We start from the raw sequence: 20,601 nt of genomic DNA on the forward strand, positions 1-20,601 counted from the left end.
TTAAACTTACAAGAATCAATGAAATGAAAAAAGAAATCTGTAAGTTTTACATCAATAGTTGTGCCCGCTAGGCTATAGGAGACCATGATGATGAGAATGAATGTAATGGTGGAATGCAGACAGTGGTAGAGACGGGAGAAGCCTAAGAAAACCTATGTTCACGATGTTTGTTCACCACAAAGCTCACTTGGTGCGAGCTGGAATCGAATCAAGGACTACATGCACCAGAGGTGAATGCTCTGCAAGAATCAAGTATAAAAACTCAAACAGTCTAAGCTGTATTTAGTGATCTACATTGATATTAATTACTCTTGCACCATTCAAGAGTAGCTATAGCATTAGTTTACATATTTAAGGAAGTTATAATATAACAAACAAACAAACAACATTGCACAGACAATTCATTTATTAATGGATGCACATATACACAATTAGACAATACAAAAACATAAGTAGTGAATTAGTGGGCGTAATAAATTACGTAAAGTACAATTGTATTATTAGTTTCCTAACGACGTATTTAATAATAATGATAATAAAAATAAAATTGTTTTTTGTTGACAATTCTTCTTTTCCAATCCCTAAGCTCATGGAGTTCTCTCAAACTGAAATATAAAAAGTGTACATTAATTAATTAATTTGAGATTATGGTATACTCAATTTGTAATCTATATACCTAGGTATAAATAAAAGGAGTTCTGACTGGCTGATTTATCAACGCCTACACTAAACTGCTTTGAAGCTAGAAACTTGGAATTTAGACGGGGGATAGCATTTCTGACGCAAGGTAGGATTTTTGGAAACTCGACGTGAAAAAGGGAGTACGTGAGTTTCAGTTATTATAATAAGATGTTCTATATTTCTAAATCCTTTAAGGTTAGAAATATAAAATGTGGTTTTCAAACTTTTCAGTTAAAGTGATTAAAAACGCTGGTATTTCAGCGTTTCTAGATATATGTCCTATAAGAGAAGAAAAGAAAGGAAAGGAAAAGCTGGCAGGCTTTGCAATTTTTATAATACAATACCCATATCTCGGAATTCCTTAAGAAGACATGAAATACCTAATTAAATTTATAATTTAAATTAATTAAAAATGTACTTCAGCAGTTTTGTATATTTGTGTACGTGTATTTCAAACGGGGGTAGAATGATTAGCATGTGTACGATTTACTGAAAATATGGCGCTTGTAGCAGAATTTGAAGAGAAAATCAACAAGATGTTAGAAACTTGAGGAAGGGTTGTGAAGAATATGAGATGAAGATAAATGTTAGAAAGACAAAAGTCATGGTGATTAAAACGAAGGGGTAGTTGTCAAATATAGAAGTAGAAGGGGAGAAAGTAGAACAGGTGACTAGTTTTCAATATCTGGGTAGTATTATTAGTGATGATATGAAGTGTGAATGTGAAATAAAAGCAAGGATAAGAATTGCGAAGAAAGTCTTTAGGAGGAAGAAAATTCAATTTTGCGGCACCTTGAACAAAGAATTGAGAAAAAGATTCATAAAATGCTTTGTATAGAGTATTGTGCTGTATGGGTCACAAATATGAACATTACAAAAAATGATGATAAAAGATTTCGAAATGTGGTTGTGGAGAAGAATGGAGATAATTAGCTGGGTTGAGAGGGAAACGAATGAGAGGGCGTTAAAAATGGTGATGGAGAAAAGAACATTTTTAGCTATTATTGACAAGAGGAATAGGAACTATCATGTGAACTGTACGGTATGGTGGCAGGAAGGATAGAGAGAAGCGAAGGAGACTACAATTAACGGACGATACCAAAATAGAAAAATCATAGGGGCCGCGGTGGCTCAGTAGTAGAGCGTTCACCTCTAGTGCATGGGGTCCCGGGTTCAATCCCAGCTCCCGCCAAATGAACTTTATGGTAGACAAACACCGTGTGCGTGGGTTTCCTCGGGGTTCTTCCGTTTCCTCCCACTTTCTTCATTTCATTCATTTCATTCATTCCTCACCGTCTCCTTTAGGCTAGCCGGCATAAGCGTGGGATGTAAAACTCAAGGATTTCATTTCAGAAAAATCATGTGTGAAGATGAAGTTAGTGGAAGACCGTGGGGCATAGATCATTCTCAGCTGCAGCAAGTGACTTGTCAGTAATGTCTGAATACCTATGATGATGATGATGATGATGATGTCCTTGATGGGGAAAAAAAGAGATGAAAACAGAAAGGGTAGGGCTTGCAAGTTTTATAACATGTTGATATCTGCTTATTCTTTTATAGTCAGGAGGCAGAATCTGGAAAAGTCTCCAAAATAAGAAATTGGATCATTCCGAGAGAGTAAAAGCAACCGGTGGTCTTAAACCATCAAGTCCACTATCCTGATCATTTCTACACCGCCGGTCGCTTGATACGAGCGGAAGTTCCCCCCGGACACCCCTCCCCCCTCTACTGAAGCTAAACAATGAGCATTTCTAATAAAAGGCCATATCTTCAAAACAAATCAAGATATTATTAAATTCTTTTTCCGGTTTTATCTGTAAAGTTTGCTTTACGATTTTGTCTATTCATACTTTGCATAGACCCAACGATTTTTTTCGAAAATTTAACATGAACATTAAAAACTGACATATTTTCATCTTAATATTTTCTTTTTTGCTCTGTATCTCTCCAAAGAGTTGAGATATGGAAAGAATATCCCTAATCAAAATTTGTAGGGTATTAAATTATCTTTCCAACGGTACCAATATTGTTAGATTTACTTCCAGAATTAGCCCTACAGCGAGGTAAGTTTGAAGGCAAGTACGCTTTGAGTCGAATGCTGATTCTCCGAATGGCACCACTGAATTTCAGCTCACGTCAGTGAATGAAGATTTTGTTTCCGAGATAAAAAGTGATTCTTTTCCAATATTTGGAGAACAATTCTCATCCTTCTCCCTTTCGCTCTCCTGCACTGTTATGATCATTTCTAGATCTCCGGTCACTTGATACGACCGTGCGTTAAGGATCACACAATTTTGAGATAAGTAAAGATGTCTTTTATAGTGTTAAAATCCATTTACAGTTGATATTCAGGATAATTTCGATTTTTCAACTCTATTTGTGTGCAGCATTTCCACCGGTCGTTGAAAATAATTCCTTACTTCTTTAACTAAAATATTTATCTTACCATAATGAAAAAGCAGGAATATATATATAATGTAAGAACACATGTAAAGATGTCTTAAGTGAGATGGGCAAACACCACTTGCAGGTGATATGTATTACAGGGTAATTGATAACATCGTTGTACAGCGAGCCACGGAAATTCTTGGGGCATAAAATGCGTGAGATAGGCAACCCAACTGACGCTTGCTCCAAGATTAATTACGCCTGGTAGTAGCTAGCACAGCAGCGTGAAAGTTGCCCCCAACTGTTAAAAGCACAAATTGTAAAGAGTGTTTCCGTGTAGAAGTGGAGCGAAACGCTGGCTAACGAAATGACAAAAGGGAGTCTTTGGATACTTGTACTCACAGTACTTTTTGTTTGTATGATACACACGTAGAACTATACACAGCCACTTGAAAAAAATACACAGATATTAGCAGCGCTGATGAAAAGATAACAGTCGGGGGACTCAGTTAATCTTATAATTAACTCAAATGAGGATTATGTAAATAAGTTTACTTAGCTCAAATAACTATACATATCCGCGTATCAAATAATATACGGACAGATTATTAGGTATGTATCGTAGGTTATTTTTGTAACTAACTCAAAGCTTTGCGCTGAGTTTTAAAACTATTAACAGTAGCCCTACCTTCAAATCACTTAAAAGTATGGATGGATCATTTGGGGGAAAGAACTCAACCCTCAATGAACATTTTGGGGGTTTAACAGTGCGTGAGATCCTAAGTTTCGGCGCTACTGATGCATATGTAATACTATTTCGAAAAAACAAATTGTTTATTTCACTTTTCGTTAAATAATTTCTGAAAATGGTAACTATTGTTGAATTATTTGGAAATGTTAAAAATGCAAAATTCGATAACACTTAAATGAGTTGGAGAACTTATCCGTACTAAAGTAGTCCTATTTCCTGTTAGCTTGCAAATATAACTGAGGGTTCATGATTTGTATAATAATTATGAAATTTTACACATTAAGACACAAAGAGAAAAGGAGAGAATATAGCTTCAATAAACAACAACTTATAAATGCATGAAATTAACAGATAATATCAAATATAGAACCATTGAGAAAATTAACTCTGTAGCTCGTTTTCTACATTCATTTTCCTTCCTTTATTATCAGGATTACATCATCATTGAGTTTCTCCACTGCAGATTATCTTTCATTTAGCAGCATCCAACTGGAGCTCAGCCTTGTAAATGAAATATTTTAAAAAGTGTAAACAGCGAAGACGAGAATGGAACACGGATTGTCGGATTACGGTACTACATCGCTAACCACCCATCTAAAGCGTTACTTCTTCCAGCTCGCCTAAATAAAGAGCCTTTTCTGTTCGCTCAAAACAGTAGTTTCTTAATCGTCAGATTGATTGGCAAAACACAGCAATATGTAATTGAGGACTCGGAGAGCATTATATCACTGTATTCACTAAATTATCAATATTACAGATTTTTAAAAAACAAACTACAAAACTTCTTTATTTTGAATCAAATACGGCATGTGTATTATACTCGTAAAAAAACTGATGACAAATCAATTGCTCCGTAGTAATCGTGGTTAAGTGGTCAAGGCGCTCGACCAGTAATATGAAGGTAGTCGAATCGAATCGGATCCACGAATGACCAGTACTTTTTTCGTGGCGGTTGATCGGCGATGACACACGTTTTATTTTCTTCTGACATTTGAATACTCAGATGTTTCAATACTTGAATTATCAAATCTTCAGGAATAATAATAGTAATAATAATAATAATAATTATTATTATTATTATCTCATAGAAGGTTAAAAGTTAGGAGCTTATTATAGCTCATGGCATAACATACAACCAAAAATTTAACATTTGACAAGAACGTTTGGGTTTTGTTTAGTGTTGCTCACGAGAAGAGGAATTTCTAAAACCGTTTCTGAAACAAAACAAACAAAATTCAGACGAGAGTTAACATTTTACATTCAAGACGGGACAAGGCTAACTCAAATTATTGTCTCGCTTTGGAGATGGAAATCGAGACGAGACAGAAAGTATCGTAAACATTTATCGATTTATCTCGATTCTCGAAATAGTGCATGACCATTCTTTAAGTAACAATTGTTTTGTAGACTGAATCTCATATATGCTATTTTGTTACTTTGTATTTTGGAGCTCATTGAATTTATTATGGTCTGTGTAGGCATTTTGTAGCAAAGCTTTTATAATTACTTCTGCATATCCTAAAATTTATTTTATTATATGCCTTAATGTTCAGTGATATTCAGTTATTTTTATTACAGTTATTTTCCTCAAAACTTACAGTAGAATACTTTCTACATGAATCTATAGTAGAACGCTTTCGTTTAAAATTTTCGTAGTTGCAGAGGTGTGTCCTGGAGATCCAGACACCCTCCCGAAATCCCGACTTATCTGTAAGTTTTGCCTAATTTTAAGGCAACTTTAAAAATTTAAATACCATTATTATTATTATTATTATTATTATTATTATTATTATTATTATTATTATTATTATTATTATTATTATTATTATAACTGAAAATTTAAGACCTTAATATTATGTCCTATTGCAATGTAAATAAGCATACTGAAGTTGATAGGAAAAGAAAAAGAAAGGATAAGAGATAGTTTCGAGGGTTTAGCGTCCGCAAGGAAACGAGGGGGGTGAAAGAAGGTGTCAGCTCTTGGACAATATTAATATCGAAACTTCGGATACCTAGACAGAAATTAAGTAGGATTTGTCTTCACCACGATACACAGTAGCATGCTTTCTTTCGATAAGAGACTTTGGATTATGTATTCGTTATATTGATATTTTAACAAAATATATATACCAATATAAAAAAGAATAGTTCTTATTTACAAATTTTGGTTGAACGGATATATGGAACGTGTTGGAAATGGCAAACGAAAATATTATTATTTCTAGCAGTAGGAGTAATAGTGGAAGACGTTTGGAATAATTGCTCGGAAACAATATCGTTTCAAACACATTTATGACTCATACTAGGCCCTAAGCATGACCCTTAGGTGTTGTATTCATGAATTGTTTGCTAACACGTTACGTTTTCACGAATCAAGGTTCTAGACAGACATGTGACGTCATTTTGCTAGTATTTCTCCTGTGAAGAAAGCCGTCTCCACTCTAACTTTTAAGAACGAAAGAAATTGAATATTTTTCACTTTAATACACATCAGGATGAATATTGGAGTTGATAAAAACAGCTTACCTCAACGGGAATCGAACCCGGGACCCCTGAATTACGAAACGAATGCTCACACCTCGACGCTAAGCCTGCTCTGTTAAGTAAAAGTCAAAAAACACTCGTTTATGAAGGAAATTGTACACGTTTACGATAACGACGAAACACACTGATTTCTGTCATGATAAAATACTATAGTCGAGAGAGTTCAAATTTAAATTAAAAAACAAAAATAGACATAAAATGCCTCAGACCACTTTGTTTTCTGATTCACCCAAAGTATCTCCGTAACGTGTCTTTATTATACGTACTATTAGTAATACTAGTTTTACAGTTATTTCCAGTAACTTTGAACGACAGGGACACAAACACAGATACATCGAGGACATATACAATTTCAAAGGATCTCCCACCGGGAATTCAACACGGGATCGCGAGCACTGAACTATCTGAGGCAGTGATGGCGTGGGTCAATGAAAACTTGACCCACCATCCACCATGACACACTATGACGCCTCAACAACCGTGACCCACTCTGACACACAAACCACCATGACCCATTCGGAGCCACCATCCAACATGACTCACTGGGACGCACCACCTACCGACCCGCTCCACCCCACCACCTACCAAAACACATCGTTAATAACGCTGACACATGATACACAGCCTCTTCTCTATTGACTAAAGAGTTTATACTTGTAATAAAACCAGATTGTGAAATTCTAACTTATCGGAGTTTGAATTTTTACGGTCACTCGCTCAAGCACCGGTCTGTTACAATAACGGTGGATCTGACCTTTACGATATAAAATGGTAAAGTATTCGTCATGGGCCAAATTTCGATGATTTTCAATTAAATTATCATGGTATAATTATTTCCTTGTTGAATACCGATACTTTTTAGTGGAAAAGCGCATGAAATTTGGAAGTCCCAAATCAAGGTGAGTAGACCAACATACAGTCCAAACTTAAAATTTTCGTGTAATTAAGCGTACATTACAAATCTTATGTATATTTTTCTCACAAATTTATTGCTTGATTGCCCTGTACCCTAACCGCTCCATATAATAAACCTAAGCTTCAGCAATTATTATAGTAGAAAGCGCATAGTTTCTGTTTCTCAACTTGTTTGTGAAATTGTTTCTCAACTAATATCGATCGTTTTCGGTTATTTTTACAAACCAACCCACTACCAATTTTGCATAAATAGAAAGTACCGCCCACCCTCATAAAGAAGAATTTTAAACAATGCTATGAGACGTTGTGGTTATTTTCAACAAGGAGTTAATATACTGAATTTCAGCTCCGTAAGTTTAACGGCTTGTAAAATACTGAATGTTTTTTCGCAAAAATTCGGATCCCACCACCCCCTTAAGATATTATTATAATGAAAGTGGTATGATAACATCCATGTTTGGATTAAGGCCTAACTATATACCAAACATAATTTTATTTGACTTTGCAATTTGCCCGTGATAATCAGGCCTATATAGTTACATCCATTTTTATATAATAATTTATATATTATAGTGATTCAAAAATGTATTGTTTCCAGTAGGAGATCCTCTAAAAACTCACCCTCTGTGTCTTGAAAGCCAATTAGTAGTATAAGGCCTACTGCTATTATTGCAATTACAAATATCAATGTCCAAAAATGCCTGAAGTTCTTTTTTCACTTAGAGATACTCATCTCAGGTAAGTAAACAGAAGCAAATGAAAAAGGAAGGGTAATGGAGGCCTTGAAAGTAAAATGTAGACAAATTCACCAGTGTTCAGAAGCATATTTTTAAAGGACTCTCGACCCTATCAATAGAAGCTAAATACGCGGTTCTAATTAGTTGAAGTATCCGTTTCTCGCCATCTACCTTAAATATAGTAGAAATGAACCACCTACTATTGTCGGTCTTCGTGGCCGAGACTGCTAGCACAACTGGTTAGTAATTATAATTACTTTTGGCGTGGGTTCAAACCCGGCTCAGAGGAACATTTTTAATTCTTATATTTTATTTTTTATTACGTTTCCATAACACTTTTTCCATTAAAATATGATAAATAATACTCAGAAAAGTGATTTACTTACGTTACGCGTGCAGTCTTGCTACACGAATCCATAGTATAGGTAGTAGTAGTAGTAACAACGGATCGGAAGACCCGCAGGGCTCATTGTGTTTTAGCTTGACTGCCATGATATTAATTTAACTTCCACTGCTTCTTCAATTTTCTTCTTTAATTCCAACAAAGTGACAATTTTCTTCAATTACTATAAAACACAATACATACACCAGAAGGTATGGACTATCGCAAACTGCAACCAATCAGAAACGTGTATTAAGTTCCTATGGCTAGGGTGGAGGGTAAAGAGAATATACTGTTCAGAAGATACTGTCTGCAATGCAGTAAGTAGAGTGGGTCGGTATATCAGAGTGAGTCGGTGGGTCGCAGTGGCTCATGGTGGGTGGTGGGTCGGAGTTCGTCACATGCTGTTGACACGTTATCCACTGATCCACTCAGAAAACTCGACCCACTGACCCACGACCCGCTTCAACTCTGATATGAGGGTGGAGTACTTGGTTCGTTCCCAAGGCAAGTAAGCTTGAAGTGGACAACATCGTGCTCGTCGGTTTTCTCGGGACACTCAGATTTCCTTCCATAATTCACTTGCTTTAATTATGGTCTCCCTTAACCTAACAGGCATAATAGTGGGACATTAAACGCAAAGATCACGAAATATCAAAAGTCCTAATAACAGTATGTCAGAAGTGTCTAAAAGACATGATGAGTTGCAACGAAAGTTTGTGTAGGGGCAATACGCAAAAAGGAAACGAATATTTCTTTTCTTTCATTTTCTGCGGTAAAACTGTTTTAAAGTGCAAAAAACACCACCCAAAATTTTGAAAGTTAACGCCCTAAAGGAAAGAAGAAGTGGACTGAAGTCAATGTAATTGTGCACAGATATTGTATACGTAAAATGATGGAATATGTGTTTCATATTTTCCTAAAAAAAGAGTTGGGTGGGGCACAGTCCCTTCCAAACCTTTGATTACGAATTATCAAAAATGCTAATAAATATACGTCAGAATTGCCTAAAGGATATCTAGATTTGCAACGAAATTTTGTTTAATGACAAATGCAAATAGTAAGCAAACATGTGTTTTAGTTTGTGTGGACAGGCAGATTTGGGACAGAAAGAAGTAAATATTATCGTAGAAGTGCAGGAAGGAGTAGATCGAAGCGAATGAAATTGTACGTAGATATTGTATATGTAAAATAAGGCAATTCCTGTTTCCCAATTGTCCCTATCCGATTTGCTTCAAATTTGGCACATCAAAAGTAAACAGAAAATAAATCGACACGTGTTTTGTTTATATGGCAATTGCTCGTTTGTCTGTCTTTTTGTACCACGCTAGAGTGGGCAATGTTTAGTCTTTGAACTTGAACTTTTGAGGATAGAAAGAGGACACACTGGAAATTCACTGTATTGATTCTAACTTTTAGGTCATCTATCTATTGGTAACATTTCGCTATTTTAATACTAGCAGTTCCCTACCTATGGCGTATTTTATAGTATTTCAGAAGGCGCCTTTGTCTCTTACAATGTTTTTGCACATAAACAGAAACACGTTTCGATTTCTGTTTACTCTTAGTGTGCCAAAGTTGAAGCAAATCAGATGGGGACAATTGAGAAACACGAATTGCCTTATTTTACATATACAACATCTACACACAATTTCAATGGCTTCTATCCACTCCTTCCCGTACTTCGTTTCTTTTTGCATTATTGTCCCTACACAAAGTTTCGTTGCAACTTTTCATGACCTTTAGGGACTTCTGACATGCCGTTATTAGCAATTATGATATTTCGTGATGAAAGGCTTTCCGGAATCCGTGCCCACCCAACATTTTTTCCAGGAAAATATGAAAGACATATTCCCTCATTTCGGGTCTAGAATATCTGTGTACAATTTCGTTCGCTTCGGTCCACGTTTTGATTTTCGTCCACGTCCACGTTACTTAGGAAGTATGATTTTTTTTTTAAAATATACATTCCAATGCTTTCTTCCTAAGTAACTTACTGTAAATAACTCAGTGGTATTTCCTAAGTAACTTAAGATCTGGTAATATGCATGATGAGAATATAGCACGTGCAGAAGAATTTGTGGTGATTCCCTACACCGAGTCACAAAAAATTCTTGTTCAATGCTGTCTGTGCTGATGTGATCGGTCACAGAAATCCAGATCAACTTCCACCAACGAAGGATGCTCTAATGCTCCATATCAAACGAGCACACCTTCAAACAATACATTTGGCGACACGCGAGCGACTCGAATATTGACTTCCTTCAACCCGAACATTTTGGTTGGCAAATTACGAATGGAAAATTGGTGCCCACTCAGGAAAATAGTCCACTCAGGAATCTATGCCTACAAGTTGACCAGAATTAAAGTCTCGTACATATAAACATATGTGCTACTCAAACAATTTCAAGTGTGTGTGAGCTTCAGTAGCAGTACAGCATGAAAACCTGTAGCTGTAATGGGACAAGTGTTATAACTCACTTACAAATACTTATGTACCAGAAAATGAATCATATAATGCGGATTCAAAAGACTAAATAAATATGTAATTTTGCAAATATTTTGCGTAGATTTGATATGATAATGTAGAATATTATTATAGTTCTGCTTGTTTACAATAATTAATAAGTATTTAATCAAGTTCGATATAATATTCTCATAAATTACATGCAAATATAGTCATTGAGGTTTCTGCAAAAACATTTTTCAAGTGATCATTGAAAGAATACAGGCCCATTTGTGATTTTAGAAATACTTTTCAGGTGTACAACGATGTTATCAATCACTCTGTAGTATATATCACCTGTAAGTTGTGTTTGCTCATCTCATCTTTACATATGTTCTTACATTATATATTTTTTCTGCCTTTTCATTATGGTAAGATAAATATTTCAGTTAAAGAAATAAGGAATTATTTTCAACGATCGGTAGAAATGCTGCACACAAATACAGTTGAAAAATCGAAATTATCCTGAATATCAACTGTAAATGGATTTTAACACTATAAAAAACATATTTACTTATCTCAAAATTGTGTGATCCTTAACGCACGGTCGTATCAAGTGACCAGAGATCTAGAAATGATCATGACAGTGCAGGAGATCTCAAGGGAGAAGAATGAGAATTGTTCTTCAAATATGGGAAAAGAATCAGTTTCTATCTCGGAAACAAAACCTTCATTCACTGACGTGAGCTGAAATTCAGTGATGCCATTCGGAGCATCAGCATTCGAATCAAAGTGCATTTGCCTTCTAACTTACCTCTCTGTAGGCCTACTTCAGGAAGTAAACCTAACAATATTGGTACCGTTGGAAAGATAATTTAATGCTCTAGAAATTTTGATCAGGGATGTTCTTGCCATATCTCAACTCATTGGAGCGATACAGAGCAAAAACGAAAATATAAAGGTCAAAATATGTCAGTTTTTAATGTTCGTGTTAAACTTTCCAAAAAAAATCATTGGGTCTATCCAAAGTATGAATAGAGAAAATGGTAAAGCAAACTTGACAGATAAAACCGGAAAAAGAAATTCATTAATATCTTGATTCATTTTGGAGATGTAGCCTTTTATTAGAAATGCTCATTTTTTAGCTTCAGTAGAGGGGGTTGGGGATGTACGGGGAGAACTTCCGCTCGTATCAAGCGACGGGCGGTCTAGAAATGATCCGGGTAGTGGATTTGATGACTTAGGACCACCGGTTCCTTTTACTTTCTCGGGTTGAACGAAACCTAATAAACACGTGTTTTGACTATTAACTATTAGATAGAGACATGTAATTTGGTATTTGAACTTTCGATTAAAGTAAATATAAATACGTTTTTCAGCGGTTTTAGGTGACTTAGAATAAAAAAAGCATGGGATTTTTCACTAAGTGCCTATACGAGATTTCGAATTTCATATAGGCCTTCGAGTTGAGAAGAATTATATAGGACAAGTCAAAATGATGGACCCGATTTTAGAATGTATTATGTAAAATATAACTAATATATGTTATTATGAGACTTGTGTTAAGAAAGATGAACTATCAAAGTTTGCTTCTAACATATCACAAGTGTTCTTCTCGCGCAACACAGCATACATGAAGCCAGCCAAACCTTTTGTAGTATGCATGGTGTGGTCAATATCTGCAATTCATTTCATGTTCAGGGTCGCGGTGGCTCAGTGGTAGAGCGTTCACCTCTGGTGCTTGGGGTCTCGGGTTCGATCCCAGCCCCCGCCAAGTGAACTTTGTGGTGGACAAACACCGTGTGCGTGGGTTTTCTCGGGGTTCTCCCGTTTCCTCCCACTTTCTTCATTCCACCATTTCATTCATTACTCATCATCACCGTCTTTAGTCTAACCGGCATAATCGTGGGACGTAAAGCTCAAGGATTTCATGTTCACTGTTCATTTTTAGGATAGAAAGTGGAAACACTGCGTGGAAACAAAACTTTGAAAGTAAACCCTTCGAAGCACATCTCTCACAACAAACATAGATTTATTACATTTCACAGAGTAAATTTCTGAAATCGGGTGAATCATTTTGACTTACCCTGTATACAGATAGGTATAAATTAACCAATGAAATTACTCAAGAACAATTGAAGCGATTAGAGGTGGTAGGTAACAAATTGTACATTTCGGGAAAAATTGATTTTTTCACACCTACGTCTGTTAATACACCCTTGATCGTTTCCAAATCACTGGGACAAGGACTCACTAAATGATGCGTTATGTAGCATGACTAACATATAACACGTGCATGAACCGACAGGATTCAACGTTTCGAAAAATGTAAAATAATACCTTTATCCTCTAAGTGCTTCAATCCAGTTTTTCGAGTGGTGGCTATATTCTGATGATTGATAAATTCATTTAAAGTTAAGAAGCATACGTCATGAAGCATTCTTAAATTGCTTTCTATGATTGTGCAAATATCAAAATGACAGTTTGTACAATTAACATAAGAAATACTTTCTCCATATATGAACTCTATTATGTTTACTAGCGCTTCAGTTCAACACCTGCATCAATCTCGCAGAGGAATAATTGACAGTCTCGGTTATGACACGATTCGCTCGCGATCAAAAGTGCATACTGCTGAAATCGTGCCGAATTTGACGACGAAGCTTATTTGACCGTCCTGACAATCACTCTGTCATTCGGACACTACAGAATTATGAATCATCCTGCAACTGTTTTTAGGAAGCGTGACTGGCGCACATGGTGCGTCGTGGAGCTGTTCATTACATTTTACTATACTTCCATCCATTCCACATCCGGCTAATGTGGGGTCAATCTGATGTATTCTTCTTGGTGTTGCTCATGTTATGTCCAGCAATACATAGACCCCATCCGCGCTCTTCATTTATGAAACTTTTCTGTTTTAGAAAAATCGAGATCGTCCTTCTTTATTCTTCATAATTAATAGGTGACACGGTGTCTCAGTGGTAGAGCACTTCCCTCTGGTGTATGAGGTCCCTGGTTCGATCCCGGTCAAGTAAATTTGTATTGGACAACATCGTGTTCGTCGGTTTTCTCGGGTTTCCCACTACATTCTCATTCTAAATAATTCTTCCATCACCATTCACTTGCCTAAATCATCGTCTCCCTTAGCCTAAAGAGTATAATTGTGGAAAATTAAACTAAAAGATTTCATTTTTCATACATAACAACTTACATTAAGCACATCTATAACTTTCAAACAGGGTTAATGTAATTTCAAATTTAGAAGATTCGAATAATTTTGCACATTTAGAGGTATGTGTGACATTTTACTAGATGGTGATGGAAATTAGCTCTTGATATTAAATATGACAATGTCACGAACGATGTGTCTAACTATAATAATAATAATAATAATAATAATAATAATAATAATAATAATAATAATAATAATAATAATAATAATAAACACTCATTTTTTACACTTCAATTAATGATAAGCTGAAAAGTTATTAACGCTAAGCTTTGTTTTATATACATAGTACAAATAGACATCTACGAAACTCTTGTAATTACATTGAAGGTATTTTCTGACAGTATAAATAAAGAAGTTACCTTGAATAATTTATACAGGAAATAAAATCAATCTATTTGGCAATTACTTCATTATTATTATCTCTTGTTCCTTCGTCTCCCTGTCCCTCTTCTGCTAGTATCTCCTCAATGTGCTGTAAATTGCCAAAATACTGGAAAATAAAAGTAATTTCATTAATTAATTGGACAAATTAATTTACAAAACGGAAAATTAAGACACACGTTTTCTCTAACCCAACTAAATGTTTAGTCTTTTACAGTGGTGCTTTCCAGCCGGTTTGCTAGAACCGGTTGTTAAAATATTTAGAGTTAGCAGAACCGTTTGTTATACCGAGGCATAATAGTAAATTTTGCCCTGTTATACCCAGGAACAGTAAATTTTAGTTCAACTATATTTGTCTTTAGAAATATTACAGCTACAGGATTAAACAAATTATCTCTCAGAACAAGGTATGAGCTTTTATTATTTCTTAACCTTAAATGCTCAGATATCAAGAATGAGAACTGACTCACATTAAACGAATTGTCTCTCAGAACAAGGTATGAGCTTTTATTATTTCTTAATCTTAAATGCTCAGATATCAAGAATGAGAACTGACTCACATTAAACGAATTGTCTCTCAGAACAAGGAATGAGCTTTTATTATTTCTTAACCTTAAATGCTCAGATATCAAGAATGAGAACTGACTCACATGCGTGTAGGGGTGACGGTTATCTATATGTGAAACGCATACATACCATTATCAGCAATTGTCGATCCATTGATTACGTGTTGTTTGCCACGGTATTGTTCTCTCTGGCTTATCTTATATCACAATCGTGAAGATTTATATAAAATCGACTCATAAACTAAGGGTTGCCAGATGACCATATTATAACAATGAAATCTATTATATTTATAAACAGAATACATACAATACAAACTGTCCCAAGCACGTTATTGGGTTACTCCGCTATCGGCAGTTAACGCCACAGTTAAATTTATTCAAGGTGAGTTCAAGCACTCGAGATAATAATTTGTTTACTTCTCCACATCCATTTTCAAAATTGATATAGCGTACAATTTGTTTGTGTTCGACTTTGTAGCCAACATTAAACCTAGCCACATCATCAGGACCATCCATAAGGGCGGTAGCAATTCCGACAAATGGGATGGGGACACGAACCTTCCAAAGGGGGCGATATATATATATATATATATATATATATATATATATATATATATATATATATATATATATATATATATATATATATATATATATATATATATATATATATATATATATATAATATTTCATAACCTTTCTAGAGCCGAAATTAAACAAAATTAGATTTAAAGATATGTATTTAGCCATCTTTTAAATAAATTTTGTGAGAGGAGGGAAATTTAGTCTATTGGTAATACAAAAATTTAGTGACTTTTCTGTTGTTACTTGGCTAGTTTCAAGCCCATACAAAGAGCTCCCTAGTAGCTAAGCGGTTAGCGTACGCGCGTTTGGCGTGGGAAATTCGGGTTCGATTCTCAGCGAGAGCTCATGTAGTTCGGGTTCCACGATGCTGAACGGGACTCTGAAACTGAAAATCAAGTCAATCCCACAGAGATTATTAAAATACAAGGGTCGACTATCCCTCCATAGCCTTTCTGAAACAAAATGGAATGTGCGCGAATTGGAGTGGGTTTGAGTAAAGCATCCTATTCTGCAGCAGATTATGAGGCCTGGGAGTACAGCTTAAGATGGTTTCCGATTCACGTGAGTTTCCACCGGTAGTCGAACCCGGGTCTCTCGCACCAAAGGCGCGTACATTATTCACATAGTCACAAGGTAGCCCTGTGTACGATTTGAGACAATAAAACCTATGACAGAAGTAAACGGACAGATTACGTTTCTCCAAGTTGGAACTTTAATTCTCTCGGACGTTTGAGGTAAAATTTAGACCATGTAAATGTAAGAAGTTGAATCTCGCAATCGAAAGATAACTCATTTAATACTGAACCACTCCCAGAAGAAACCAAAAAAGAACAATTTAAAATATTTGCTTTTTGATGTAATTGTACACCAGATCGTATCTCAGGTGGATTCTCGGTGTTCAGAAATAAAATATTTGCTTAACTTTTCAAGCAATTCTCAGAGTAAACACTTTGGACGACAGTGACGCAATCAATAAATTAATTACAATTTATTCTGATGACTTTATCCCTCGGGACGCCACAATGTCCCGTATTTACATTGGGTACAAAAAACTTTTCAATCGCTGAAATTTTCTAATTTATATTATTTGCTAAGCTATGTGATTATATTGGAACATGTCTAATTACTAAGCAACATTATTACGACGTTTGCGATGTTGGATGTTATGGCTGCACTGTTTCCCCTCCCAGGTCTCCCCACTACAAGACTTTCACTCCGCAGATGACAGTGCAAGGGACTGAAAGCCTTATGAACAAATGTAACCTATTTTTGCTCTTGAGCTCTTTCGCGGTTAAACTATTAGCGTACGCGCCTTTGGCGTGGGAGACCCGGATTGTATTCCCGGCGGGAGCTCATGTGGTTCAGATTCCACGTTAGTCAGTAGGTCCACGTCTCATATAGCCTCGCTGCTGAAAGGGACGTTAAACTCAAAATCAACTCAACTCAAATTATTTTGCTCTCTGTTTTGCGCGGTGGAAGATTGAGGCGCTGTCATCAATACAGTGCAATGTTTCCCTGATTTGACTAGACAATAATTAACAATAATCCTTTAAGTGAAGCATACCTATAGTTTATCCATAACCAGCTTAGTACCTGCCATCACGGAATTAAGCAAATTGAAAGGAAATGCAAAAACAAGCGTTATAAATGTCAATGATGTATTGCAAGGCATGCTTAAAGCTATGTCTAAAAGAAAAGAGGGACAGTTTTTATCATTTAATGTAGAATCCGTTCTTAAAAGGAATTAAATTACGCAACAAGACAAAATTAACTTCAAAAATGAAGTTAATGAATTTTATGAAACTTGCATTGAATATCTAAGGAAATGGAGTGTATTGTTCTCTACTTTTTCAATATCAAATGGATGCTATTGAACATTCTCAGTTGAAGATAGTGTTGCTTACTTCAAAGATAAAAGTATTGAAATAAATGATTCTTTGCTTTTCGATTAAGTGGCTTCATTGAAGGATTTTGTTAGTAATAATATAAAGGACTGGAAAAAAGGAAGATAAAAAAACACTCCAGTACCATAAGAAGTGGGTTTGTTTTTTCAAACCCATACTAGCACTCTGAATTTTTAAAGATATTCCAATATGTGTTTGCGATCCGTGCTCATAATTGCAATACTGAAAGAATATTTTTGCTGATGAACATTCAATGGACAGATGAAAGAAACAGGATAGTAGTGGATTCTGCAATTCTTCAAGTACAGTTTCAAAATGGACTCTTGTAACTTTTATAGCATTGTAAACTTATTAGAAAAGAAGGAAGTTTTAAAGATGACTAGGACAACAGCTAGGTATTCTCATGAATCTAGCTCATAAAATGAACTCATATTTTGCATTACATTATTCTCATGAACATACCTCATGTTCTTCATTTTAATAATTGATAAATGTTCCATGTATTTTTAGTAGTGTTTTCAAATATTACATTATTTTATATTTTCATTTTTTGTTAGCTGCTGATAGTTAGTTATTATTTAATTAATTCCACAAACTTTTCAACAGGTTTTAAAACGAAAAAGTGTAAATTTGCCCCATTTTTGTGACAGATACAAAGAGAAAGAGAGAACAGATAAGCTAAAAAATATATTTATGGGAGCAATCCATCCAAAAATAAAAGGTGTCCCATTTTTTCTAGTTGACAATTTGGTCACCCTATCCTACGCACTTTAAAAAAAAAATATCTTTTCATAATTCGTCAGAGCACCGCCTCGTCTTTCAGTTGATTAAAGAAGGAAGTGTTGTGCAAACCATTTAACATTTTCCTACTTAAATCTGTACAATTCTTTATAGTTGAAAAGATAAGGGTCCCTTCTAAGTCTTTACGTCTTCTTTCGGGAATCACCATAAACTCGGATATTTCGCTTTTAACATATTTTGCTGAGTAAGCTGAGCAAGATACTGAGGAACCTCAAAAAATCTTAGGTACTTGCTCCAAAAAATGAGCATTTGCTCGGCTTTATTTGTACCAAATGTAGAGCAGTTGCTCACCAGCCAAGTACAACGAGCATTTGCTCACAAGTACCTTGAGTAGAATCATTTTTATTTATACAAAACAGCATTTTCTCCGAATTTGTGAGTTTTAAGCACTTGCTCACTTTTATTTATATGGCCCATTGTCTGCAGCTTCCGAAGTCCGTTAAATCGAGGTCCGTAAAATCGGCGGATAGAGGATATTTGGCAATAGTTTTGATATAGGCGTAAATTAGACAAAATTGCTTTCTGTCTATGAGAATAAATCATTAGTATTCTCTACAAGACAAGAAATGTATCGTCTCGTCTCGAAAGCAAGATGTACAATTTTAAATTTGAGACGTGAAAAATTTGACAAGTCTCGTGGAGAACATTAGATCATTCAAGTCTTAGTTCTCAAACAATATTTTAGTGTTACCTAATGCACGGTATAAAACAATAAATTGATGAAGTGATAGTGCGAACACAATGAAGAGTAAATTATCTATGTTTCTAAAGATGCGTAAGTCATTATCAATGTACATCAGTAATAAATAGAGGGAACGGTGGCTCCAGGGACGGATCCAGGGGGGGGGGCGATCGGGGCGATCTCCCTCCCCCCGAAGAAGAAACTTCCTTATTTTATATATATAAATAAAACCCATACCAAAGTTTGGAGCTCTTAAAAGTAGCAGCATGACAACCCACCGCCCCTCCCAGAAGTCGGTCCTGGATCCGCCCCTGAGTGGCTCACAGATAGAGCGTTTACCACTGGTGCGTGGGGTTTCTGATTCGATCCCCAGCCAAGTAAGTTTGTGGTGTACAACACCGTGTTCGTGGGTTTCCTCAGGATACTCTAATTTCCTCGCACCTTCTCACTCCACCAATTTTTCCATTGTTATTCACTTGCTTTAATCATCATCTCTCTTGGCTTAAAAGGGCGTAATTGTGGGATGTTAAACTGAAATATTTCATTTCATTTTTCCAATAGTAAATATGACGTAAGTGTTATGTCACACCCTTCTTGGACCTCTTGTGACTCGGAAGGATCTTGATAACTTCTAGATTAAATTAAGAAAGAAATCATGGCATAAATTTTGTATATACATAAACTTACAGAATGAGACGAGACGATTAAAGCTTTCCGGGAATCGAGACGAGAAATAATTCGTCGTGAATCTTAAAATACGAGAACTGTACGAAAAGATTTACTATCTCGAGGCCAATACTAGAAATCATACAGAATTTATATATTTAAAAGTTCTTGACAAATAAAGAAAAATAATAATTTAATTATTCCTGTAACTTACTTCACTGAAAGTTTTCTCCATAATACGAGTTTTCTCCTCAAGAAGAATCAAGAACAATTTGTAATTTATAATCTGAAATTTAAAAACAAATGATTTAGTATAAATAAAGTGTAAATTTATACATAACTGAAACAAAACATATACGTTAATTTGCATCCCCTAATCTCTAATACTAAAACTGATAATGTCTTTTTCTATAATCCCCGAATGAGGTAAAAAGGCTTCTAACTTACCTGGATTACTTTAACCATACTACTTTCTTTAAACTTTTTTGGTTTTACTGTTATGATAAATCTTCGAGAAAGAATGACTATATTTTCCGTATAGATAAAGAACTAATCTCCTCATCTCATAACATGATAGTCTGATTAATAATATTTTAATATCAACAATACTATGTGAAAGGCTAATAGATCATTCTTCTGCTGAATATTTTTTTTTTTTTTTAATGGCTGGTGCTTTGTTTAAATCCATCAATGTGGTCGTCGAATGACTCACATAAAATTTAAGCATTTAAAAAAAAGGCTATTTAAAAATCATAGTGTGCGTAAAGTATGCGGATTTTTTTATGGCTACCAATCAATATCATAGCCAGTTGTTGAATTAGATACAATCTCTAGTAGACAGCAGTAATGCTAACCTGAAACGTTATAACATTCCATCTCGTGAATTATCCAGAAATTCCCATTTTGCTATTGAATTTCCCACAATGTACAAAATATT

The 20,601-nt window shown here is 35.2% G+C and overlaps 1 protein-coding gene across 1 annotated transcript in view; it reads right to left on the minus strand.

Annotated features, from left to right (window-relative positions):
- Positions 1-388: 388 nt before the first annotated feature.
- The window catches only part of LOC145684654 (uncharacterized), a 66,699-nt gene continuing 46,486 nt past the window's right edge, over positions 389-20,601 (minus strand). Inside the window, exons 8-10 of the mRNA XM_081757045.1 lie at positions 19,879-19,950; positions 14,439-14,569; positions 389-605 (exon numbers count right to left, since the gene is read on the minus strand). Of these exons, the coding sequence (XP_081613171.1) occupies positions 14,471-14,569; positions 19,879-19,950 (171 nt within the window). The 3' untranslated portion in view covers positions 389-605; positions 14,439-14,470. The remainder of the gene's footprint in view (positions 606-14,438; positions 14,570-19,878; positions 19,951-20,601) is intronic.

The sequence above is a fragment of the Thermobia domestica genome, chromosome 5, assembly GCF_964235325.1.
Source record: "Thermobia domestica chromosome 5, izTheDome1.hap1.1, whole genome shotgun sequence".
Lineage (NCBI taxonomy): Eukaryota > Metazoa > Arthropoda > Insecta > Zygentoma > Lepismatidae > Thermobia > Thermobia domestica.